Source organism: Apaloderma vittatum, unplaced genomic scaffold (genome assembly GCF_000703405.1).
Source record: "Apaloderma vittatum isolate BGI_N311 unplaced genomic scaffold, ASM70340v1 scaffold12630, whole genome shotgun sequence".
Classification (NCBI taxonomy): domain Eukaryota; kingdom Metazoa; phylum Chordata; class Aves; order Trogoniformes; family Trogonidae; genus Apaloderma; species Apaloderma vittatum.
In genome coordinates, this window is record NW_009692966.1 from 92198 (window position 1) to 119282 (window position 27085).

At 45.3% G+C, this 27085-nt stretch overlaps 1 protein-coding gene across 1 annotated transcript in view; it reads left to right on the plus strand.

Moving 5' to 3' along the window:
- Positions 1 to 289: 289 nt before the first annotated feature.
- TIAM1 (T-cell lymphoma invasion and metastasis 1) overlaps positions 290 to 27085 on the plus strand; it is an 82871-nt gene continuing 56075 nt past the window's right edge. The window contains 5 exon segments of the mRNA XM_009876250.1: positions 290 to 1258; positions 16773 to 17220; positions 19170 to 19342; positions 23278 to 23502; positions 24956 to 25141. Of these exon segments, the coding sequence (XP_009874552.1) occupies positions 290 to 1258; positions 16773 to 17220; positions 19170 to 19342; positions 23278 to 23502; positions 24956 to 25141 (2001 nt within the window).

A 27085-nucleotide genomic window follows, 5' to 3' on the forward strand; every position in this document is an offset into this window, starting at 1 on the left:
CCTTTACACCAGCATAACTATTGTCTGGCTTCTTCCTACATGCCGAGTTGTTATTTGTAAGTTTGCTGGTCACTGGCTCCCTTAATTAATTCTGTGGGATTAGTTGCTCTGTTAAAGCATGTCCTGCGAGACTCAATGGAAGCTGTGGCGTAGGTTTTGGGACAGGTTCATTAAGTTAAAAAAAAAGCTTTTTTGGGGGGACTGGGACATCTGTGCGTGTTGTTGCCTGGGTGTTTGGTTGTCACCTTTAACATGGGCCCCGCTATCTCCCCTTGCAGACTGTGACGCCATGGGAAACGCGGAGAGCCAGAGCGTGGAGCATGCCTTCTATGGGGACAAGCACACCAGCCTGGGCCGCAAGCACACTTCTCGCTCGCTGCGCCTCTCCAACAAAGCCTCTCGCAGGACGCGGCACGCTTCTTCCGGAAAAATCATCCACCGTAACTCAGAGGTGAGCACCCGCTCCAGCAGCACCCCCAGCATCCCCCAGTCCCTGGCGGAGAATGGCCTGGAGCCTTTTGCCCAAGAGGCCAACCTAGAGGACTTTGGAAGCCCCATCTGGGTGGATCGGGTGGACATGGGCCTGCGACCTGTTTCCTACCACACCGATTCCTCCGTCACCCCCAGCGTGGACAGCAGCACCGTCCTCACTGCCGCCTCTGTCCAGAGCATGCCTGACTCGGAGGAGAGCAGGCTCTACGGAGATGAGCCGCCTTTCCTGGCGGAGGGCGACGGGAGGTCGCATCGGTACATGGCCAACGGGACAAACTTCATGGAGACGGCCAGCTTCAAGAAGAAGCGCTCCAAATCGGCCGACATCTGGCGTGAGGACAGCTTGGAGTTTTCGCTTTCTGACCTCAGCCAGGAGCATTTAACAAGTAACGAAGAAATCCTGGGCTTGGCTGAGGAGAAGGATACCGAGGCCACCCAGGGAACAGAGGCCAGCAGCAGCCCCCAGCCGCTGGTCACCTGCCAGCGCGCCAACTCTATGAGTGACTTGTATTCCCCCAAAACCTCGAGTGCTGCCGTCAACGGAGGCCCGCGAAATGCCTTTGGAGGGTACTGCCGGAATTTAGTATCCGACATCCCAGATATCGGAAGCCATAAGATGGCATCAGTCACGGCTGAGGATGCGCCTTCCTACAGCAATTACAATACGCTGCCCTGTAGGAAATCCCACTGCCTTTCCGAAGGGGCCACCAACCCGCAAATCAGCCATAGTAACAGCATGCAAGGGAGAAGGGCGAAAACTACTCAGGTAAGGTGGTTTTCTTCTATGTAAAACGGTAGCATGTGGCATTTGCTAAGCTGTGTGTGTAGATAAAGATATTCCAGTTTCTTACAGGTTCTGTTTTCCTTCAACAACCCCTTTCCAAAGACGAGGCTGTATCCAGGAGAGAGCTGAACTAATCGGTCTCCGGAGCTGGCTTGATCCCATCACTGCTCCCTTCCTTATCTGCGACTCTGGGCCTTTTCCACTCTTTGCTGCCTCTGGAAAAGAAAAATCTACATTTGGCAGCTGGAGATTTTCCTGCGTGTTTTGCAGTGCTGATGGTGCCTCTTTTTCCAGGGTAGCTGCCAAAACAAATCACTCCACTCGGGGAGCTTGTGCGTGTTGGTTGCATCTCCCCTCTGTGTCCTCCCTGCCTCGTTGCCCTCCCTGGCTTGCACATGTGCAAGCACTCTTCAGCTCTCGTGGCTGGAAGCAAGGAAGAAACCTGCAAGTGCCTTCCCTCCTCTCCATTGTAAATACTCACTGGGCTGAAATTTCAGTCTTCTAATTAGCCAGCATTCACACTGTGCAAAATATTGGCCAGAAACAATGCTGTCCTCTCGGAAGGAGACTGACATTCCTGCAAGCTGTGGTTCTCACCTACTGTAAACTGAAAAAATATGAGGGAGCTAGATGTATTGAGAAGATGTAGCTTCTCTTTGCCAAAGAGGATGTCATACTCTTCATCCTTCATCCCTTTAAGAGACAGCGCAGAGCCAAGACGAGCTTTTCTATCTGGTGCCCCTCCTGCGCTCCAAACACAGGTCCTGTGACCTTTGCTTTGATGACAGCTGTCAGGTCTTTATTATGTTTTACCCTGCTTTTCTTGGACGTGTTCTGCCTGATCGAGTTACACAGCACTGCATTGTGCTTCAAGCAGCAATTCTGCTTACAGTTAAGCGGCAGACTACTCTTGCGGGGAAAAAGGAGCTGCAAATCCTGATCATTTGTACAAGCCGTGTGCGGCATATACGTCACGGGCATATTGTGCTCATTTTAGGTTCATTCTTCTGGTTTGCTGGACCTTCTCAAAGCAGTGGTCTGGCTGCCTAATGGAAGATGCTGGCTGTGGTGTTTTTTATGTACACTATTTTCTAGCTGCAGGCACCGTCTCAGAAACGTGGCCAGGGAACCTACAGAGCAGTCCGATGGCACAGGTCAGAGCTGTGCACTGGATCGCATGCTTCAGCAGCTCCCCTGATTTTGTTGCATGGTTTCTCCTACATATGCTATGCAGCATACACACACACCCCCCCCACACTGCATGACCCAGAAAAAGGAAAAAAGCGACACGTTGTGCATCAAGGTCAGAGACTGGCGGGCTCGCATCCTGCCGCTGGGCCGAGCTGCTGGCAGGACACCAGCGCTGGAGATACGAGGCTGGGCAGCGTGAGTCAGGCAGGACGCAGCGTGCTGCAGTGGAGGTGCGGGGCTGCAGAGGTGCAAGGGGTTGTTGGAGGGCAAGAAGAGCGTGTGCGTGTCCCTCCCCACCTCCATCAGCTGGCACTGACTTGTGAGAGCTAATGGGAAGGGATTGCCGAGTGACTTACCGGCTGCGCTTGATCTGTGGAGATATGCAGCTTCTAAATATAAAAATGACATGCTAAAACAGATGCTGCAGCATCCCAAAGCTGCAGCAGCTTTGTACTTCAAAATCAGCTCTTTATTTTTGGAGGTATTTTCGTGGTGTGGGTGCAAAGGCCCTTTGGTGCTCCGTCAAGGCAGTGCAGGATAAAACTCAAGAGAACAACAACAACAAGCAAAAAAAAAAGATGTCATTTCGCAGCCTTGAACATAACAGCTTTCGTGGAGATTGTTAGGTGCAACTGCTGCCTCTGGCCCTCTTTCGTGTGTATTTAAGGAAAGGAGAATAGTGTCACTGGTGAACAGTGAAGCATTTGTTTTTCTTCTTGGTGCCTACCTTGGCACTAAGAAGGTTCCTCTGAGGCACTTAGTGAAAGTCACGAATTTGCGTAGCATTTTGCGAGGCCTCAGCCATACTCGGGGCAATCGCTCTGTGGGACTGGTTTCACTAGATGTATGTCCTGAGCTTGGAGATGGTCTCTGTGTATAAGGAGTTTCAGCAGTGATTATTGCCACATATAAACTCAACAAAATTAAAGCTTTGGAAAGGTCAAAATTCCTTCCAAGTCTTTAATCCTAGCAGTGTACAGTAAGCATAAGATACTTGTCAGCAATGAAGTAATGTTAGCCGAAGCTTACCTTTAGCAAGCTTAGGGAAATGCCTATCATTATGTGTTTGATAGATAGAGTGAAAAGGAAACACAAATTTGCACACAAAGTAAAAGGACTAGTTCCTTGGTGAACCTGATTAGGTGGCTTTGGATAGAGTGAGAAGAGGGAAGCTACCAACCTGTCTCTGTACCAGGTCCCCAGTCCAACAGTGTCTCAGCACTTTACTCATCTTTACTTGACACCCCTGGTGTGAAGTAGAGATGCTGAGATGTAGAGCTGATGGCCTTACTGCTTTGCTGTTAATGTGCTTCTTGACACTGTGTTGGTCTATGCCAGCTGGTGCATGGGCACAGTTTGGGAAATTTTGTTTCTCTCTGCCCTTCCCAGTCTTTCAACACTTTCTCAGCAGGCTTCACACTCTTGACAACCACCTTGAGCATTGCCCCAGAGCCTGCCATATGTGTCCTCATGCTGTAAAAGATTTCATGCTATAAAAACAATTTAGTAGACTGAGGCAAAACCAGCTTTTCCAGCCTTTTCAACTGCCTCCCTCCCATCCTGATCCCACAAAATAAATAGTTACGACTTAGGGCCATAGGGGCACTGCACAAAGGTGACCCAGGGCCAAGTATAATATGATGTTGAACACAGTTTTCCCTCTTGTCCTCCAGGCCAGTGAGTTGTCACTGTCCCTGTGTTATTTAACAGTGCAGAGGTAGCACACTTGTTCAGTCACCTAATTGGGCCTCGTAGCCAGGAGTGACATTTCTGCCCAAATCACTGTTGACCATCCTCACAAGAATTTGGGCTTGTATTTGCCAGTGGGTTTTGTTTCAGTTTTTAGAAAGTCATACCTGGGATATTTTGCATGATTTTTTAAAATTTCATCTGACCTGGTGCTAGAAGTGCTGCAAGGGTCTGATGGTCACTTGTATATATCTTTTGACTAGTCTAGTTTCTGAGGAGGTCACTGAAGGCAGAAGACACCAAGCAGAGGATGAATCTGAGACCACAGCAGCGAGCTTACGCCCTTGTGTTGGATACCTGAATCCAGCCACCATTACGTGTGTGTTCAACTACATGCATGTACATCATTGTATCTTCTAAATGGGCTGAATTTATTAGAGATTGTCAATAGCCGTGAGTTTTGTGATAGGCGCACCTCACCACTGTTACTGGAAAAATGCATCTGTGAATATATCAGAGAAATGAGGTGCTGGAATCACAGCTGTACATATTTTGTTATAATGTCTTATACATGGGAGCTTTACAAGTATGTGTTCTTTACATTAAAGAAAGAAAAAAAAAGAAAAAAGAAAATCACTCCCTTCCAAATTTAAACCTTAAATTGAACTGTGGGAGTCACTTTCCAGTAAAGGAGAGAGATTTTTAATACTGGAGAGACAATTATATTCAGTATGCATAAGCAATTAATATTCACAGGGTGGCTTTGGCACCCACGCAGCAGTTCTGTTTTTCGTAACATTTTAACATTAAGGGTTCAGATCTGCTGAAGCGAGACTTCCCGGAGAGCTCTGCTGGGATCCTGTTTGGTTTTTGGAGCTGACGTGATGTAAGTGGAAAAAGCTTAATTGGCTGACATTTTCACCCATTTTTGCTTGAAGAGAGACAAGCTCTGGTTGGATACAGCTTGTTCTGACTGTGGGTTGTGAGATCCCCAGGATCCCTCAACCTACATGTTGGGATCCAGATTTTGTGAAGTCGCCCTGTTGTGTCCTGCTTGCAGCTAAATATCTGCCTGTGGGAGACTGCCATCCCCTCCTCCTCCTGGTGGTGGATGTTCAGAGGCAAACGTAAACACATGCTCCCCCGCTGTAGTGAGCCCTAACTGAAGTTTCAAGAGGGGAGTTAGGGAATGGAAACCTTGGGATATGTATTTCTACCACTTCCAAGCCCATCTTGCTGCCTCCTTATTCTGTGTTCCCTCGCTGTGGATAATTTCTGATTGCTTTTTATTTCAGACCATCAAATGTGGGACATACAGCCACACGTAGGGCGTGAACCTCTTTTGGTATTTCAAACTCCACTACGAGGGCAGCTGGGAGAAGATATCCTGCATGTGCAGAAGATATTCTGGTTGCGCAGCAAAATCTGCTTGCCAGACCATCGTGCTGTCATCGTGTCTGTGCAGGGGTGTCTGCTGTGAATTGGCATAAGCCAGTCCTACCTGATGCTAGCTCCGACCCTGCAGGTCCTGCTCCTTCGCCTTTAGGTCAAGGTGGTGATGGCAGTGGCCATCAGAGACTCCATGGGCTTGCAGTGCTGGTATTTGCTTTGTGGGGGAAGACATTAGGAGTAATTCCTGGTAGGTGTGAAGCTACAGATGGACTGTCTTTTCCAGGGGACCGATGGTGTTTTACAAGCAGTATTTAGAGCATGGTGGGACTCCTCTGCATTAAAATCCAAGGAGACACAGTGGCTAGGGCTTTTTGGCATGGTCAACAACTCACGTATGAGAAGAGTGGCTCGTTCCTCTCTGAGCTTTATAGCCCAGTTTGTGTTTTCCTCTGGATAGCTCAGTTCCAGTGTTAGTGCTACAGTGGTGTAGTCCAGGGTTTTTTACATAACTTTGGAGAAGGAGCAGCAAGACGATGTCCCTCAACGCTGCAGGGAAAGCAAAGGGTTTTTACCACACCTTCAATCCAGTGTTTGTTGTGAAGCTGAGCAGGGGGAGAGGGAACAAACTTCCTGCCCGACTGACTTGGAAACTGCATCTCCTTCAGCGCCAGTTCCAGACCATGTCCTTGGCGCGTTAAATCCCCTTTTGTCCAATTTGCAAGTTTATGACTATTTTTAGGCCTCTGTAGGTAGCCTGATGGAATTTGGGATCTCAAGCCTTAAAAAAAACATCCTATATAAAAAAAAAATTTGCAGAATATGCAGGAGATGAAACCAAGCATTTTATGGGAATTAGATCAGGATGTACAGAGAAACCAGTCTAAAATTAGAATATCTTTCCAGTCAGTATTTTTTTTTTTACTATCTCAGGGAATTTTATAACAGGTTATAGTGTTTCATTAAGTTCTGTAGGATGATTAAACTCCAGGGATCTAATACTTGTTTTTAAGTCGTGCAAAACTTTTTCACAAATGGTTTTGTAGCATAGAGGTTATAACATCAAAATGTAGAACGACGACTCTGGGTCAGTCACATGAAAACACCATCCATCCCAGTACCTTGTTCCCCAAATACCAAGCACTCAGGAAAAGAAAGAAACTGGGAGAGTACAGGGTAAAGTTTCATTTAGGACATTCCTCCTCATGCCAGAAGATTAGTGATTTGAATCTTCCTGAGCAAGAAAGGCATCCAAGACTGTGGGGTTGACCTGTCCCCCCTGAATTCTTTTTTCTGAAATCATTTTCTGCTTCTGGCTTCCACTGCATCCTGTTCACTCTCTGCATAATACTTGTGACCTTACAGCCTCCTCTTATAGCCCTCCTCTCTCATTGCTTTTCCAGGCAGAGTATCTTCAGCAGCTGAAGCTCTGCTCCTATTAAAGTAATTCTGTACATTTCAGTCTGTATTTTGGAAAACAGCTATTTTCAACCTAAGTATGAGTCTTAACTAGATTGACCCAGACATTTAATTTTAGTTGTTTGACTCCAGATGGAATTAGGGAAACAAATAAAGGCAAAGTCACGTATCATTAAATTATAATTAATGACACATAGCTTAGTAAATGCCTAGAAGTAAGATGTTACTGGTTTTCAGCTGCAGTGTACATCTCACTGAATGAAGCTCATGTTCACGCAGTCCTGTATTGCCTTTCACATGGAGGCTGTTCTCAAGGTCTTGGATATAGCCTGAAGCTGCACTCTGAATCTCCAGAAGCTGGAGATCCTCAAGTCAGATCGTTCAGCTTGGGTGACTCAAGGAGCTGAACCCCGCCGGAGATCACTGGTCAGCGGGTCACTTTACTGAATCATAGAAGAGAATCGTAGAATATGTTGGGCTGGAAGGGACCTTTAGAGGTCATCTAGTCCAACTCCCCTGTAGTGAGCAGGGACATCTTTAACTAGATCCAGTTACTCAGAGCCCCATCCAGCCTGACCTTGAATGTCTCCAGATATGGGACCTCCACCACATCTCTGGGGCAACCTGTTCCAGCGTTTCACCACCCTCAGAGTAAAGAAAGTCTTTCTAATGTCTAATCTAGATCTGCCCTGCTCTAAAACCAGTCACCCCCTGTTCTGTTGTTACACATCCTTGCAAACGGTCTCTCCCCAGCTTTTCTGCAGACCCCCTTCAGGTACTGGAAGGCCACTATAAGGTCTCCCTGGAGCCTTCTCCAGGCTGAACAACCCCAACTCTCTCAGCCTGTCTTCATAAGTGAGGTGCTCCAGCTCTTTGATCATTTTTGAGTTCCTCCTCTGAACCTGCTCCAACAAGTCTACGGCCTTCTTGTGTTGAGGGCTCCACAGCAGGACACAGTATTCCAGGTGAGGTCTCACCAGAGCAGAGGGACAGAGTCACCTCTCTCAGTCTGGGAGACTGGAATTGAATTCCACATGAGCCTGGAGGAGCACTTGACTATAAGTCTTCAGACCCAAACTCAGAGCTCATCCCTGCTCAGTCACCAGGCTGCCCTTCCCAGATGGATGAGATCAAATCAGGTACTGCCTATTCAGGATATTTTAAAGCAAATAGCTGTCATTCCCTTCAGAGCACACAACTCTGCCCCGATACTGCCAGGGAAAGGAGCATGTGAAAATGAATTGTTTTGGTCTTTACTGGCAAATATTTTGATGCTTTTTTAAAGATCTTAATTTATTTTTTTTCCTTCACTCTTTAAAGCCAATGGAGAGCAAATCAGCAGTGCTGATATCTGATCTAGCTCCATTCAGACATGTTTTTTTTAACAAGTAGGACTTTGTCATTTATATGTCTGAAGTGCTTGTACCATTGACAATAATGGTATTCTCTGTCAAGCTATATACACTGCATGTTTTAGTTTCAAGTACTTTCCACTTAAAAATCACAGACAGGTTGCCACAGCTGATTATTTGCTGGGCTGTGTTTATTTAGATGGATGCAATTTGCAGTAGTGATCATTTCCAGTGAAGTGCTCCATTGAAATGTTTCTTTTCAGGGAGTTTCAGCATGTGATCCTGTGACTAGCCATCATCCCCGAGGCAGATATTTGCTTGCTTCCTTAAGTTAGGTGATTGTTCAGGTGAGCACCTCCTAGATCATGTGTTTTCATTTGAAGCAGCTGTTCTAGCAGCTTCCCCCCTTCCCCACTTCTACCCCCTCTATTAGACTTCTCAGGAGGAATTGCCTGTTCTTGGCACTAAGCGAACAAAAAGTAACCTAACCCTCTATTTTACTTCGAGGATTTTGGTTAGGCATATTGCCATTTGTTTAACTCGAGCACAGTTAGGCTGCTTATGTTAGTTTATGGTTAGCTCAATCCCTCTAGGAACTTTCTTCGGCTGGGTGGTCCATTGAGATGAAAGCGAGATAGTTTTCGGGGGGTCCTCAGCATGTCATTTGTGAACAGAGGGGTTAAACACTTGTGCTCAAGAAATAAGACTTCCTCCTGCTGCTGGGGATGGAAAATAGGTGTCCACCCCGGATCAGGTATTGGAAGCTGGGTGCAGGGACCACACTGCAAGAGACTTTACCAGATTATGGGTTGATTCTCATTCATGGTATTGTATACTTTAACACCCCTTAAAAGTAAGTGCTAAAGCTGAGGAAGAGCCGGTGGGCTCATGTCCCATGGTAGTGCTTTGTGCTGTTTCCTGCTAAGGGCCCTGTTGTCCTTTGTGTATTCTCTCACAGGCTTGGATTTCTCTCATGTTATTAAAAAACAAAATTGAAACATCCTCCCCCTTCCCTTTACTCAATACTTTAGCTCTTAGGGACGCAGAACTAACTTTCTGAACACAAACAGATCACAAACTGGTACCACAACTGTCTAGAGTCAGTGAGGACCTCAGCACAGTACTTTGGAGAGAAGGATAAAGGTGCCCCATGTATTTCCCTGCATGGGGGAACATGTCCTTCATGTCCCCTTTATGGGGGACAATTTCAGCATTTTCTGTCTCACAGCTAACAAGTCCTCCAGGCTTATACTTTCCTGACTGCTTCAGGAGTCTCTGTGGGTCTATAATTTGCCTTTGAGGTATCTAAGTCAGCTAAGAAAACAAGGCTCTTTGAGGAAGCATGGTGGTCTACAGAGATGATCTTTCTGGAAGGGCCCACGTATTAGCAGGAGAGTCAGTGAACCAAAAACGTTCCCAACCCCTGTATTAGAGGCACCAAGCTAACGTGATAGCTTAACATTGAGCAAAGGATCAAAATGTAATACTGAGGTAACAGCTGTATATATTGGAGTTGCCTGCAAAGGAAATGGGGTTGATGGATGCTCGGTGCATTGGTGTTTGCTACCTGCTTGTCCTGCAGGAGCAAAGTGGATGCACATCTCCTTCTCATATTTGAGTATCTTCTGAGTGCTTGGCACTCGGTACCTCGTCTGTCTTTCCAAGGTGCCAAATTACACTGTACAGCGTTCAACCCAGACAAGTTTACAAAGGAATCCTGGAACCAAAATCCATTGAAATCCATGCCTTAAGACTTTCCCAGGGATTACTGCCCAGAAACTTGTGACTGTGATTCATCCTTTCATAATAGGAGTGAAGCTTACTCCTAGGAGAAGAAATATCTAGAGATCTTGGCTAGTACCTTTTTCGTTAGGAGTAAATTTGATTTCAGAGAACCATGGCCAAAACTTGCTTGCTTATTAAATTACTCCAAGCAGCTTTAATAACACATATAAGATTTTGTTGTTTTTTGTTTTTTTTTTTTTAAATTTTGATTCTTTCAGACATATGAAGAAATGTTGCACCAGTGACTGGTGAGTGCACAGAAGCAGGAACCAAAACAGTACCTGATCTCTCTGAGTTCCCAAAGGTAGCGAACCCAGCGTCTCAGTCTAGTGTCCACATACAATTTGCAGTTGGCTTATGACTGTACCTCACCGGACTTGTGTGCCCTCCTAGGACGTGTAAGCAAGACCCAAGGAATCCAACGGAAAACTGCAGTTGGCCCGTGGTTGTTTGTGGCTGTCAGTTGAGTTCTTCAAAGGTTGCTGTGCATTGGGTGCATCCTGACTAGTTCTCAGGAAGTGCTGTCCTGTTGTATGCAGACTTACTGTAGATATCTTCAGAACTTTCTTTAGTATCAGCTTCCAGAATCTCCCTGAGGGGCTTTATTGGTTGGTGGGGTGACAGATCTCCTTCATGTCATTATCATAATCCCCATCTTTACGGTGAGTTACGTGGATGTGATTCAATATGTTTGCAACAGTCTTCAAAACTGTATTCTTCCCAGGCAGAATGAGCTATGGAGTTGTTTTTGTGTGTCTCCATTGCAGATTTAAAACCATTTCTCTCACTTAGATTTCAGTTGCAATTTATGATTTATCTTTGCTGTTTTAAATGTTTTGACTCTTTTTCAAGACAGAAAAATTTTCTAATGCATTCATTACCAGATGTTCAAGTTACTCTGGAGAAAGGATTTCATTCTGATCTGGGGCAAGTTGTACCTTAACAGACCACCTTGACCATCAAACACTGGTAGAGTCCATACTGAAAAGAAAGTCAAAACACTTATCGGGCCAATCTTTTTCTACATAGGCGCTTCGAAGGGACATCAGGCACATAAAAGCATGCAAACCATCAGGCTGCTTACCCATCTATTCTAAATTTATTCTGCGGTTCTTGCCTAACCAGCAACCAGACAGGTTGTGTGTAATTTCAGGATGTTGCTGAATGTGAACACCTTACTGCTCTGTTGCTAAACAGAATGGGGAACAGAGGATTTGTGTTCTCTTGGAGGGAGCCCCTTCCAAGAAAAACCCACTGAGTCATCTTGTACTAATGAATACTTTCAATCTAATGGTTAATTTAGAAAGAACTATTAACTACATAAGGAACTATTTCTGTTAGGGAAGTAAGACTTTTCCTACTAAATCAGTCCCATGTGCTTAAAGTGCCCATGAACCACTTCTGCCAGTCAAGCTGGAGAAAGTGATTCACCAGGCCATTTTAATAGTGTCTGTAACAGGGCTGTTGGTGTAAAGTTTGGTAAATGCGTCATTCTTGCAAGCGCTCTGAATGTGCCCAGTCATGATCTGGAGAGGTGGGCAAGGCTTATCCCGTCCAGTGGTCTCTTACTAGCAGAAGCCCGTACCAAGTATTTTCAACAAGGAGATAAAGACACTTGGAACCTGCCTTAAAACTTTTTACTTGAATTTGCTAGCTGAAGGTAGACCTTTTTTTCTAAAGCAAAACGATTTTTTTCTGTAGATCTTCCAATTCTATCAAGAATTTTTTCATAAACGTGGCTGTAGCAGGCATATAGTGCTATGAGTATCATCAAAGTATGCAAAAACTGCAGCATCAAGTGTATTAGCTTGATGTAACTTGCATTACAGTTTTATTCCCCACTGGCTTGCTTTGCACAAAACCCGATGTTCATGTAAGGAAAAAAATATACTTTTAAGTGGGTTGCTAATGCTTTCACTAATATTTTACCCAATTGCTTCATCAGTTAAATTGTTCTCTGCATTCAATGGGGCTGTGATAATTCCACTTCATTACACTTGAATGATATTAGGGCTTGTTGTAGCTGTCCTGGCACGTGGCCCGCTTGCCGGCCTCGCTGCATTCTTGTTAGTAACAATGGCACCATTCAGTCCGTCTCTGGTTTCTCATTCTGTGGTGTGTCTCTCTGGCATCAGGCATTCCACCTTTCCCTCCTCATTCCCTCCATTACTGTCTGCTGAACATCCTTTTTGTAAACTCTGGACATTTACAACTGATATGGTAGCACTGCAAGGGTAAGGAATGGTGATGTTTCTCTGTCATCTTCAGCAGCAGCAGGGATTCCACTTACTGGCGGAAGCTGGGCTACTGCTTTACTACTTCCCTGTCAAAGCATATGGTGCAACACGGTCACTAGAGCCTGTTTAGTTCCCTTCTTCGGCCAGTGGTCTTTCTGTGACTTTCTCCCCGCTTTCCACAGACCAATTTGAAATTGAAAGGAGGACAAAGCCCCTTGTTTATTCATTTTGTTGCCTCTATGGACCAAGACCTGTTGCGTTTGCAAAATGCCAAGAACTGCAATTCCCATGACTTCCCCCATCTCTTTGTCTTGGAGGAAATACGCTTTTTTTTCTTTGCTACATGCCTTATGCTTAGTGTGACCAATTTAATTATTTCCACCTCCTTCATGTTTTGCCTTCTTGTCCTCCCAGGCCCAAAACTAGGTAAACATCAGTGGGAAGGCTAAGTGGAGAAGCACAGATTTTAGTTCTAGTCTTGCATTTTGTTCCTGGGATGGTATCTCTGTGCAAAAATATTCCTCTGTGTGGAAGACAGAGGCTGTCTGTCAGCCTGAAAATACAAAACAGAAGATCTCTCACGGGTGCAAAATATCAAGTTGTCGTGTCCTGAATCTTACACAGAGCTGAATGAAACTTTCAGGGTGTTTAACCAGTGAAATAAAATGGAGCCCCTTGATGATAGCAATTACAAGTCTAGAGTAATGTGCTGGTGATTTGTTATAATGTGTGTATAATGTCCAAAAACTACAGGCTTCAGAAACATGCGTTTCACAGTCTTCAGCTGCCTCCCAGCTCCTGAGACGTGCCTGCCATCATTGGCATCCTCGTGGAAAGTCCTCAGGGATGCTGGGCAGGAGTCAGAGGGGTGAAGACTGAGACATGTCTGTAGTTTACTCTTGGCCTCAAGAGTCTTTGCCTGGTAATTCCTTCTGCCAAGGAGCAAAATGCCCATTTTGTCAGCAAGTCCCTGTGACGCATCCTGTCGCAGATGTGGTTGAGTAATAAGTCTTCCTTGGAAGAGAGACATTGCTGTCACCTGTCAGCTGCTCTTTGAGAACCTGAGCAGGGAACGTGAGTAATTTTTAAATATTTCTCATCAAGGTTACGCAGTGTTTGCTTTTCTTATGGGCAATAGCCTGTGGTGACCATGTCAGTAGGTACTTTGAAGCTGGACGCCAAAGATAGGGGCCCGTGTATCCACGTCGATCTCATCAGCGAAGAGTCATGCTGCTCACGGTGTGAGTTGGGATACTTAATTTTCAGCATCCTGATTTGAAAATCTGCAGGAGTATTTCTGTGCCCCCAGTGATGTGCTTGTCAGACCCTTCTGTGGTTTATTCCTGGGCTTGGAAATGTTACCCCCTTGGCCTCGACACATTTCTACAGAAGCACGATACTAAACCTCTGTACTTTGTGCTGAAGTTCAATTGAATGCCCTTCAGTGTGCGCATTACAGCACTGTGAGACGGCCAGAGCAGATGCTGGGTGCTTCTTGAGAGCTTTTCATACCCTCTGATGAGAACGAGGTGACATTGCAGCAGGAACTCAGAAGTCAGAGACCTGTGCAAAGAATGCTCTTAACCCTACTAACCCCGAGACCGATCTTCTCATACAGCAGACTTCCGAAAGCACTAAGCTCACTCAATGCTACCTTTCATAATTCATAAGCGTGAACAGTATTAGCAGGCTATAGGTTCCAAACTGTTCTGACCTTTGCATGCTCAGACCCTCCTGCTACCAAAGGGCTTCCATGAGTTGGCAAGAAGTCTTTAATACAGAATATTTAAGAGAGGAAAAGGGAGTGCGGGGAGCAGAGGGAGATTAGGGGCAGGAGTGCTGCATTATGCTAGAAAAGGTCCTTTAACCCACCCAGCCTAGCACTTGCATTGTGGTAAAGACTATAAAGATGTTTGCAAAATGTGCTACAATTTAAGCTTGCAAGCATATATAACATTCACTCTGATTTTTCCATCCTTCCATATTTTTTTTTTAAATATTAAGCTGTTATGACCATATATCAGTTATGGAGTATAATAGCCATTTGTGGATGGGGAAACTGAGGCGATTAATGCTGTGTCTCATCTGGGTTGCGCAAGAAGGTGGCTGTGTCACACGGGGTACGAGGGACCTTGAGAGCCTGCATTGCAGTGCTGTGCTTGAATGTCTCTGGGTGCACTTCTGTTTTTGAAAAAATATTCCATCTGCTAAAAAGCACCAAGAAAATTCTGTGTATACACATTACAAAAATTACAGATGCTATCTCCCTCAAGTTGGTGGTCTGTTTTAGAAGGTCTTTGTTTTTTTAAACCAACTCCTTCTAGTTAAACATGAGATAAACTTCCTAAAAGTTACATCAGCTAAAATTTTGGAATTGACTCTATGCTTTTTGTATTGCGTGGGTAAAATAATTAAGAGACAGACTGTCTATTTATTAAATCATTAATCTAAAATAAAAATCTCAAACCCTCCAATATTTTCTGTTGGCACTGTTACGCAGTGTTCACTGCAGAATGCAGACTTGTATGAGTGGCACACTTTTTCCCTTGAAAAAAATTATGGAGGAAGAAGGCCCCAGAAGACAAATGCAAACCTCAGTCATTCTATGGGAATAGCTATCCCACTGAACACGAGGGATCCGGTTCAGTTCTTTGTTGCTCCAGTTTTACGCCGACGTTGCTGTGTTGGCAGAGAGGCAGTGCCTGGGGCATGTGAGTGTCGAGCGGCTGTGCCAGTCCCGGCTCCCTGATGCACAGGGTCTCAGATGGAGCGCTGTCATCAGAAGTTGCACCATCCAGCTCTTCGTGACGGCGTGCAAAAATGCGCTTGCGGCAGTGTTTTGTAAACACCGGTTTCTGAGCAGCACCGGTTCCCCTCTCCAAATATCCTTCCTTTGCGGTGCTGCAAGAAATGGGAAGATAATTGGCTTCTAAAAGGCAAGTGTGTTGGAACAGAAGGAGAAAAATGTGTGGTTGTGCAAATGGCTCTGGATGGGTAGGTGACTGTACTTACAGGAAGCCCTGCTCAGCTCATTCGTATGTGGTGGGAGTAGGAGAATATTGGCCTGTCCAGAATGGCTTGCCTATCACTATGTGTTGGGTTAAATAACCAGACTGACTAAGATAATTGTGCTCATTGAACGGGGAAGGAAGCGCTTATTCTTCCAGCTGGACTCCAAGTCTCCCCTGAGAGGTAGCGTTTATAAAGAACGAGCCCATCCGTTACAAACGAATACCTTAAAAGTTACTCAAATTCAGCAACACCCCTCCTCCCCTCCTCCCCCTAAGGTTTCCTCATCCAGCTCTTGCTTCACAGGAGGAGGGTTTCAAGCAGGGCTCTGTGGAGGGTTTCTCAGTTTCCACAGAGCTGCTCTTGGATGCATAGAAAACTGATGCTTGAACCAACACCTAGAAGCTTGTTTTCTCTCAAAATACACACTGCATTCTGCCACCTCTTCTCAGAAACTCCTCATTTTTTAAAAAACTTGTAAATCACACACCAGCTGCTCTTGCAGGAGAGGTAGAGACTGAAATTCTTGTTGTTTTGGCCATATTTCTTTCATCTTCCCTGGATCCCTCTTCTCCTGACTATCTAATGTAAGATACTTGTCTCCACTTACAGGGCTTGGCCTTTTATTTGTCCTCCTGTTGCAGATGCTTTTGAGCACTGAAATGGTAGTGGTTAGCCCCCTTTGGGCAATAGCCTTGTTGCAGGGGGCGAGGCTGAGCCACTAAGTCTTTGAAATCTGAATTCGGTCATGTTGTTTCCTGTCTTGCTCAAGCCTATCTTGCTCTTCTGATCCTTCAACAGAAACTTTTTGGGGACCAAGAAAGGTCTTCTCTCGTGGTATTTTGGCAGGGTCTATCACCGTGGGATTTGTGATGAAGAAATGACACAAAACAGACGTAATCTCAAATGCATTAACTTCTTAGGAGAAAAAAAAAGAGTACCTTTTTAGTTATATAATTTTCAAATGGCAGTCTTGGGATGTCTAAAATATATCTTCAACTGTAGGTGTGAATGTACAATATCAATGTTTTCTTTTCAAAATGCGTAGGTTGATTGCTGGTTTTCTTGACACTGCCAGTTTTTGCTACCATATGTTCTCCTTTTGCAAAACCTTTAGCACTGTTAATGTAGCTTAATGTAAACAGATGATGCTGCATCTTATATTCCAAAATGTTAAGGCTGTAAAGGCACCACCCAAAATCATGCATGTGTGACTGGTGTTTCCTAAACTGTGCTAGAGGTGCTACCTAGCCTACCTTTTCTTCCAGTTGTTTATCTTCAGAAGAAAAGGAGATTTCCAGTGGCAGACGAAACAGGGGGGTGAAAAAATGTGGTGCCACCTGGGCTGTTTGGGTTCTGTTGGTGTCTCCAAAGGCCAGGCTCAGCCAGGCTCTTTATCTCACTTTGTGTCTCTCTCACAACTAGGACGTCAATGCAGGCGAGGGGAGCGAGTTCACTGACAGTGGCATCGAAGGAGCAGCCACCGACACCGACCTCCTTTCTAGACGCTCCAATGCCACCAACTCAAGTTACTCTCCGACGGCCAGTCGGGCTTTCATTGGCAGCGACAGCGGAAGCAGCTCGACAGGCGATGGGCTTCGCCAAGGGGTGTACGAGAACTTCCGCCGGGAGCTGGAAATGAGCACCACCAACAGCGAGAACCTGGAGGAGGCCGGCTCTGCCCTCAGTGATGAGCAGAGCAGCGGCACCCTCAGTTCTCCGGGTCAGTCCGACATCCTCCTGACAGCTGCCCAAGGCACGGTACGGAAAGCGGGCGCTCTGGCAGTGAAAAACTTCCTGGTGCACAAAAAGAACAAGAAAGTGGAGTCAGCCACACGCAGGAAATGGAAGCACTACTGGGTTTCCCTGAAAGGTACAGAGCAAGGGTTTATCCCAATGGACGTCCAGAGGTGTCCTGTGGGTTGTGTATTCCTGCAGAGGAATAAATGAGTGGCCTAGACTCATAACAAAGGCTGCTGTGAACTTCAGTATCATTAGCATCGAGTACGAAGAAGTGGTCCTGATGTTTTTCAGAAGGGGGCAGGGGGGTTTATTTGATGGTTGTTGGTGTGCTCTCACTATGGTGTGTGTGTAATCTGAGACACGTGACTGTGCAATGCTAAAGTGGGGTTCATGCCCTGCTTTGAGTCCTGCTGGCACCACCTAGGGTAGCTTCTCTGAGCACTGGGTATTTCCTTTAATAAGATTGTCTGTGGCTTGCTGACAAGCTAAATACCTGTGTGCAGCCGCAGGCACGTGAGGGTGGGAGTTTGCTAGTGATGACGCCAGCTGCTGCCATGCATTCAAGCAGGGCCTCTGTCTTTCCATGCTTAGCACTGCTGGCCTCTCCTTCTCCAAGATGTGCTTCATGAGTAGAAACACCCAGTGAGTTACAACACATTCACGGTGTTGACAGGAAGCCCTGCTTTGGTCATCGAGGCTGGCTTGTGACTTGGGAGATGTTGGCCCTGGCTGTGTCCCCCCCCTCGTGGTGGGGCAGCCCTCGGCGCCTGCCGGCCTCCTCGACTGCCCACGCTGCAGACCCTTTTCTCTCTCAATTTTTGCAGTTCCTGCTAAGAGCATGCTCCAGCCCTGTTTGGGGTCTGAGTGCTTCTAAACGCACATGAATGTTAACAGAGCAGTGAAACTCAGGAGCTGGCCTTCTAAAGCAACCTTTAATTAATGTTCATGGGGTTGCATCAGCAGCGAAACAAGCTGGCGGGGTTTTGGGACTGGCCTTGCTCTCTGCTGGGACCAGTCTGTCTGTGAGCCCAGGGTGGCCGAACCACGTCTCCCACTGTAAGGTGGGGTTACCTAAAAGCTCAGTAAAAGTCCCATTTTGCCCGCAGACCACTTTTTTTAGAGCACTATTTGTTTATTTTTTAAAAAAATTTGCAGCACTGTTTTAAAACCGACAGCAAGTTAGGTGGCTGCCCTTCCTTGGGGTGGTTACAGAGATTGGGGAAATGAAAGAGGAGAGAGGGAGGGCTCAGGGCGGGGAGTCAGGGGGAGCCCTAATCTCCTGGGAGGGGGGCCTTGTGGCAGGAAGGTCTTGCTGTGAGGAGTAGGCAAACAAAGGGCCATCTGGGAGGAAAAAGGAGAAGGATGAGCGCAGAGGCAATGTTATTTTAAAGTGCTTTGACTCAAGTGGAGTGTTTGCTCCTTGGATTGCCAGGCCTTAATAATGTTAGTGTTTAAACGAGGCTTTGAAGTTAACAGCTGCTATTGTTTGGCTGCAAATAGTTTTCTGAGAGGCTGGGTAACAGAGCATCCCTCTGCACTGAGAGGGCTGTTTCCAGTGGCAGAGAAACAATGTGCTAGTTCCAGTTTAAAACAGCTGTAGATGACGGTGGAAGATGGGAGGGAGAAAAGGACTTTTTTTGGGATCTCCCAAATTGCAGGCTTGATATACCTTCCCCCCTACCCCCAGAGAAATGTAAAGATTATTATTTCAGGAAACCAACCTGCTTGTTTGCTGTCCCCAGCTAAAATGCATTTTGTTTCTTGTCTGGGGTTGTTATTCTGCCACCTTCTCGGCTTGTGTCTGCAGCTTTGTTTTAGCAGTTGTAGGGTGAATGAAATGGCCCTGCTAATGTACAGCTTGGTGCCACGGTACGGCCCCATGGCATGGAGATGACTGTCTTGTCAGGCCAACCGGGCCAGTGCTGTTGCTCTCCGCCACGGGGCTGAAAACCCAAACAGGCCCTAGCAAATCCTCCCTCATCCCTGTGACAGTTTTACAGATGATTTATAGCTGAATAGGTGTGGGGTAGCTGTTGCATTTAGACATATTGCTTGCTAATGTGCAATTGTCTCTTTTAGGATGCACGTTGTTTTTTTATGAGACCGATGGCAGGTCTGGCATTGACCACAACAGCATCCCAAAGCACGCGGTCTGGGTGGAAAACAGCATAGTGCAAGCGGTGCCTGAACACCCCAAGAAGGACTTTGTCTTCTGTCTCAGCAACTCCCTTGGGGACGCTTTCCTCTTTCAGGTTGGTCTGGTTTGAGGGTTTTACAAAGTTGTCCTCTTTTTCTCTCTCTCCTTCATCCCACTGACCAAGAAGGAAATCTTAGCTCTGGTTCAAAATCAATGGAAAAATCCTGCTGACTCCAGTAGGTTTGGGATTTTCCTTTGGCAGTGCAAGAGGAAGGACACAATATGTTTGGTAAATGCCTCTCAAGAGACCCATCACCACATGTGAATCACTGTCAAAACTGCTGTTTTTATTGACTGACCAGACCCTCTTCCTGCAGGTGGTTGAAACAAAGTAAGAATTAAGAACTATTCTTACATTGCTGTAAAAGCTGGGAATTCTGCATGCTTTGACAGCATGTTCATAACACACAGACCAGGCCAGTTGCCATATAGGACATACAGTGGTGCATTAAATGTGCTGTAGCAGTGTCACACAAGAGACATGAGTCAAAGTTAGGATCTTGCAGACAAGGTAAATGAGTGTGCAAGACCAAGAGGAGTTTAAAGTGCAAGGGAATACTTGGACCTCCAGGTGCTCTCTTCAAGATGCTACAGAATCGAGTTGCCCCTTGTTCATATGGACCTTAGTCAACATCTTGCTGTTGCCTGAGAGGAGACTGAATGTGCATGTTTAGGTTTTTTTAATCAGAAAACAGAAATGTCTGAATTTCACAGGGTATGCTTAAAAAAAATAAATTACTTATATCAAAGTTATATTAGTTGATATGTTTCCCTGAAAAACTTTTCCTGGATGATTTTTAGGTTGGCATTCCACTTTCTTATTGCAAGTTGTCACTAATCAGAGTGTAACACTTTTATTTGTAATTGCCAGACTGTGCTGAGGTGGTGCCATTTCCTCCTCTTTTGATTCATTTTCTTTCACTGGAGGAATCCCTTATTTGTTTCCCTTTCCAGTGTAAAAGCAGATCTTTAAAATTATACTGCCTCATAGGTCCTTGCAACTGTCATAAACAAGAGGCTATATTCTCAAACTAGTGCAAAGTAAAAAAGCCTTACTGACTCAGAGGAAGTGATGCTGGCTTACATCTTGAAGAGACTAAGTTTCTGATTTCATACAGAGAAAAAATACTTTTCTTTTTGTGTGGGCTAGCTTCTCTGCCACCTCGGTCTGATTTTTCCTCAGCTTCTATAATACTGCACTGCCCTTTTCTACTTCATGCCTTTCCTTGAGCAGGGCACATGTATTTTGCCACCTGGTGAGCTTCATCCAGGAGGTAAATGTGGTGCTTATGGTCTCTGCATGTGCTTGAAAGGTTGTGGAGCTCCGCCTCCTCTTGATCTGCAAATATAAGCTGTAAAATCTTTTCCATGCCATTTTCTAAGGAAAAACCTTCATTCTCATAAAATTAATGCCAGTGGATGCTAAATACTGAAAAGGTCACATTCAGTACATTTCTTTTGTGGCAAAACGGGCCTTATTCATTAGAATCCCTGTGTCATTATGCCATGGGTAGATTTTCATGTAACTTTGTGGGAAAAAGCTAAAATGAGCCTTTTCAAATGAAAACCAATCATTTATATTGCCTTGCAGAGTTTTTTCTCTGATGTGTCTCTTCTGCCATAGAAGCCAGGCATCACTAGTGAAGCAGAAGAGGAGATGGGTTTGGGGAGAAGGGAAGGAGACCAGCTGCAGTGGTGGAAGTAGTGTGCGAGTAACTGAAACATAGGGCTTGATCTGCCACGCTCAGGGCAGCCGACGCACGTGTACGGCTGTTCAGCAGTGTTACTTAACTGCTCATGTCATACACATCCGTCCACACATAACACAGTGCTGTAGTAGCGGTTTTGATGAGAAGAAATCACAGACCTGCAGAAGATTATTTCTGTCCTAGGAGACTGTGTACTTAGGGAGAAAAATAGGGTTGCTTTTTAATGTGGACTGATATTGGACATCTTGTAAAAAGCCTTCCCACTGCATTGCACCTAGAGACATCACATACCTCCTACACGATGATTCCTTGCTCAGTCAGTTCTTATTGTGCCTACACAAATTCATTACTTGGAGATGTCACATGCGTTTTCCAGGAGCTCTTGTGACACCACATGTTTATGTATCAGGTGTTTGCAGCTTGTTTATGTGGTCCTTTCCGTTGAGAAGTGGAGTGATTTCCCCTTGCCTACTCATCTACCAGGAGAGTCTTCAGCTTCTAGATTCCATTCCAGATTATTTATTTCCCTCCCTCTCCTCAGGAAAGAGAAAACTGAATCTAATGATATACGGATAGTATTTTAAAATTGATTAAGATAAAATATGACCTCTTGCTGTTACGATTTTGTTAGAAATTAACAAAACATGCCATCTCATTATAAGTCCAGTGCTACTCTCTTCTCTACTGCACGCTAGGTCTCACCACCTGTCTGTAGGCAAAGTGTCTGCCATTCTGCAAGTAATTCCTCTGTTTTCAGCAGAACTTCCTTAGCAACGTGGGCTCAAGGTGTCTTCAGCAGTGGCAGTAAGACATTGTGAGCCCCTGTCTATAAATGAGAGCTTGTTAATAATATTACCAGGCAGGAGCAATATACTTCGCACAGTGTCAACTGAAGGCAAGAAAATGGGGAGTAAGAGATGGGCCTTTACAGTGCAGATCCTGTCGTCTGCTTAGGACTTCTAACTTGAGCTATGGAAAGCAGTGTCATTCTGGGACACCTGGTTCAATACCACAGAAGTTTTGAGAGCATCAGCCTGAAGTCCAGCCTGTGTGTACATGATTTCCAGTGTTATGCTTCTGTGGGGATCTCTTCTTGGCTTTAGTAAGCCAAAAGTCCTTTGCTGCTAGCTATGACCGACAGGAGAGCAGTGAGGATGACCTTCTTCATCTGTGCTGGCAACTAGAGTAGTCATACTGTGCTGTCTAATAATAGATCAGGTATGATCAGAAAGTTTAATTAGAACAAGGTGGTTTGGCACCTTGCTACTTTTTCAGCCACAAGCCAAATACCAGTGTGATTACTGCTAAAGGCTGACACTCAGAGAAAGTCCGCTGCAGCCCTGAGTTGGCTGTAAATTTTGTTTTATAACCTACTGTAAAAATAAATGAAGCTTAATAAGAAGGCTAAGAAGATTTACATTTTATTTTGAAAGTCTGGAAAAGGAACACTTTGAAATATTCTTCTCTCTGTGTCAGAAGCTTCTAATCAGAATAGCGGTCTTCCAGAAACATGTGTTGGTGTCCCATGCGTAGTGTCTCATAGTATCTAAAATCATAGAATGGTTTGGTTTGGGAGGAACCTTTAAAGATCACTCAGTTCCAACCCCCCTGCCATGGGCTCAAAGCCTCATCCAGCCTGGCCTTGGACACTTCCAGGGAGGGGAAGTATTCCCGTTTCCCAAACTGTCACACACATGCTTGGGAAGGGACAGTACCAGAGCTGTAAAAACTACAGTGAGCCTGCCTTTAATTGTAACAGAGTTGTCTTCAGAGTGCTATGGAATCTTCAGAATGGGAAAGCTTGTCAATCTATGCATCATGATAAAGCTACTCGTAGATACCATGGTCACATTTTATGCCATTGATTTATTACTAACTGTTGCATGCCAAAACAGCTTTCCATAGTGTGAAGAGCAAAGACCCTTGTACATTCCTGGGCTTAAAGAACTGGGAGTTTAGAAGATGCCATTAAATCTTGAGCTACAAATTATGGCAGCGTTGCATTGAACAAGGAAGGTAATTGCTGAGACCTTGCTGAGAAACATTGTACAGCTGCGAAGCACAGATATAGGTGTAATTCTGAGTGCTGAATGCCTAGTGCTGAGTTAAAAATGGCCTGCATAAAAGTGATGGGGTTTTTATTACTTCTCTCATAAGTGGATTTAAAGCTTTGAATCTTAAGATCAAAGCGAAGGGAAACTCCTTGGAATTGCATTTGTTAATCTCCAATCAATTTTAAAGAGGATCCTGACTTCTTTTCCCTCTCTTTTCCTCTCTTCAGACCTCTAGCCAGACCGAGCTGGAGAACTGGATCACGGCAATCCATTCAGCCTGTGCAACCGCCGTGGCAAGGCAGCATCACAAAGAGGACACTGTCAAGCTCCTGAAAACAGAGATAAAAAAGCTGGAGCAGAAGATTGATATGGATGAAAAGATGAAGAAAATGGGTGAAATGCAGCTGTCCTCAGTAACGGACTCCAAGAAGAAGAAGACCATACTGGATCAAGTAATCTCACTTGCTTATGTGAAATAAGCCCCTAGCAAATATTTAAGGCCTTCTTCAGATTAGTAGTACCTCTGTCAGCTCCCACTGTGCCGTGCACGTGGGCTGGCAGAGCTCTCCAAAGCAGGCAAGAGGTGTGCTGGCAGGAGAGCTGTTCTGACTACACTAGTGGCACTGTTTCTCCAAACAACGTGCACTAAGGTGCAGCATGGGCTTTTTTCTCCTGGCCTGCACACACGGGATTTGGCTAGCTGCTCAGAAGTTGAGTGAGGGCTTCAGGGGAGTGAAGAAGCTACCAGGCCACAGCAGCAGGATGCCTTTGGGAAGAGCTGGTCGTAGACCAACAAATGCTGCTCTTGTCTGAAGCATGGAAGAGGCTGCTTCTTCTGCTGGCGGGTGGGATGCAGAAGCCATCCCTGTTTTCTGCTTGTTAAAAGGGCCTGGGTTGACCTCATGGCTTCAGCCCTGGTTGCCCCTCAGGACCGCTCCTTCTGGCTTCAAATGGACAACGCAGTTGTGTTTCAGAAGCAGAGAGCCTAGAACAGATGTCTCTCCTGCTGCCACGGCGGCACCTTATTTTAGGAAACTAACATATGGCTCCTGCTTCATTAGTTTGTAGCTCTTTTACCACAGCTGCCAAACCGCCTATAATGCAAACCATAGGGAGTGGCCGGGCCCCTAATGCACTAAGCTAAAGAGATTTTGTACCCCATGGAAGCCTGTGAGAAGGGGGGAGAGCAGGGGGAGATATTTGCCTCTGTTGAAAGGACTTCACTCAAAGGCTGTCAGTCACAGTGAGAGGGCAGAGCAGTCTCTCTCTTTATGTAACAGAGTTTTTCTAAATGCTTTGAAACTATTTTCTATCAGCGACTTGAATTATTTAAATAAGTCCTTACATAGTCTGATTATAGCACTCTTCTGCTGATAAGTTTAATTATCCCCAGTATACTACACTTTTTCAAGTATGGCGAGCTCTGATGATGGTTACAGCAACGCTGCTGCTGTGGCTGCTGATTCCGAGTATTTGGAATTTGATGGGGTTTGGTTTTCTTGTATCTCAGATGCCCTTGCTGCATGAAAGAAGCCTCTTAAGGGACTACTCAGAAGAGAATATTGGAATACAAAGTAAATTAAAAATGAAATTTTAATGCTATTAATTAGTATTGTATCAAAGGAGCAGTTGTCCCAGGAGAAGACTTCTGCTGTGAATGTAAAAAAAAAAAAAGTTGTTTTCCATCTAATGAAAACTTTTTCATTATTTGTATACTTTTGGGGGTTGGGAGGGTAAGGCAGAGTAGGAAAGAGGGAGAATCAAGGTTTTTTGAGTGAGACCTGCGTTGCTGAGAAAGGTGTGTTACTTGGGTACAGTAGAATTTTTTCAAGGTGTTTACCACCCTGTTCTTCCTTCTCTCCCCTTGTCTTCTGCATCTTGCTCCTCAATCTTCACTGTACACAGATCTTCGTTTGGGAACAAAATCTCGAACAGTTTCAGATGGACCTATTTCGGTACCGCTGTTACTTGGCTAGTCTCCAAGGAGGGGAACTCCCAAACCCTAAAAGACTGCTTGCGTTTGCCAGCCGTCCAACGAAAGTTGCGATGGGCCGTCTTGGAATCTTTTCGGTCTCCTCGTTTCATGCACTGGTAAGTTTGAATAGAGGCCAGGGGTCATCTTTGCCAACCTGCAAATTGCTTCATGTGTCCAGTGCAGCGATCATGTCAACGAACAGCAGCCTGCACTGGGGGTCTGAGCCCTTACCTTAGCATGCAGATTTTTCAGCTTCCTGAGAGGGGTGTGTGTCCTGGGTATAAATTAAAAGCAGATGCTTGCAAGCCATAGCTTTATGGAAGAGCCATGTTTCTCCTCAATATATGATTTTGAATTTCCAGATCTGTACTATAAACATGCTTTCTATAAACAGATCTTGCTTTTACAAGAGCAGGCTCATCTCTAATGTATGTGGGCTTGATCCCAAAGTCCTGTGAAGTCAATGGAAGTCTTCCTGAGGCCCTCAGCATGTGTTGGCTTAGACCTTCTCAAGCATGACTTGCTTTCTACCATGTGGATGAAACTACTGACCAATTTGTCTTATGTCCGGTCTCCTCCAGTAATCCTGGAGATCCTGGTGCTCCACATAGGAGGGGAAATGTTCTTCTCTGCTGCTTATGGTGTGGCAAATAATGTTTAAGATGGATGTTTAAATTTAAATAATGCAACAATTTGGCTCTTAAAAAATACAGGGAAATGTGTTGCAAAGTGGTGGTTTTTTAATGAATTTAAATCAAGTTCCTGTAGGTTAACCTTGGACTCCTGGAGCTTCACAGAAATAGCTGAACTCCACTCTTGTCTTGTAGATGTCAGCTGTACCCTTCAATTGAATCCAGAGCTGTAATTCAATCAGGGGCGGTTTTATTCGTTTATATATGAAAAGATTAGCGTCATCATCCTGATAATTGCTGGTGGATTTTTTTTTTTAAGTGGCGGGATGTAATTTGCATTTATGCTTATTTTTTTGCATCTAGCAAAGAACTGAGTGCGAGCCTGAAAAACAGTCTGCCTCTTCGTGCTGGTGTCTTTTGAGTGCCAAGTGAAAAAAAAAAATGTTTTGAATATGTTGTGTTGGAAAAGACACGTGCATTCTTCTCCTTTAAGCAAACGCTTGTGTCCTCCTTTGCCCCCAATAGTGTGGAGGTAGGATAGCGAGTTTCAGACTGGAGCTGGGTGCCGCATGGTGATAGCACAGCATCCCTAGCTCTCCTGAAGATGCTCCTCAGTACATTAGTCAGGAAATGCTCTCTCCCAGGTGCCTCTGCACAAACGTCCCAGGTACACCTAAGAAATGCCTCACAAGTCCAGGCTTTGGAAATGGAGTAGTGTTTTAAGTTCTCCTTTTCCTTGACTTCTCCACATTTCCCGACGAGAATCACCATTACTCATACAGCGACGGTGCTGTGGGTACCCAAGTCAGTCTTCTGTTCATCTCGTCTTTATGTGGTTTGTGGGGTTTTTTTGTATCTGCTGCACCCAAACAACCAGTTTCTCAGCTCTATAGCTTGGGGCATCACTCAGAGATGCGGGTGTTCCCACTGGAGTTGCCAAACGACAGTCGCATTTTGCTAGTTTCGGCTGTGGGAATCCAGTACAAAGGTGTTCCAGGAAGCGTACAGCCAAGTCGGCAGGGTGGGTGTGTCTGTCTGTCTGTCTAGCTTCGCCTTGCGCTCTCGTTCATACCTGCCATCTCCTGCCACTCCCTTTCTCGCAGGAGAGGAGCTCTCTCTCCTGAGGCCACCTCCACATGGGAAATCTGCTTAAACTTTGGCCTAAACACTTTACCTCTGACTAATGTCGAACTAATTTCAACCAGAGCTTCCTCATTTGAGAAACGCTCCCCAAATATTTGGTCTCAGTAAAGGCAAATATCTTTTTGCTCCAAAGGGGTTGCCACAGGCCATTTTTTCAAGTACCCAAGCAGTTCACATTGCTCTAATCGAAAGGGTCATTTCAGCTCACTTTTTTTCTGCCTAGCTTTTGCTCACTTGTTCAGACGTTGCTATCTTTAAGGAAGTGCACGTTTTAAATACCTTGAC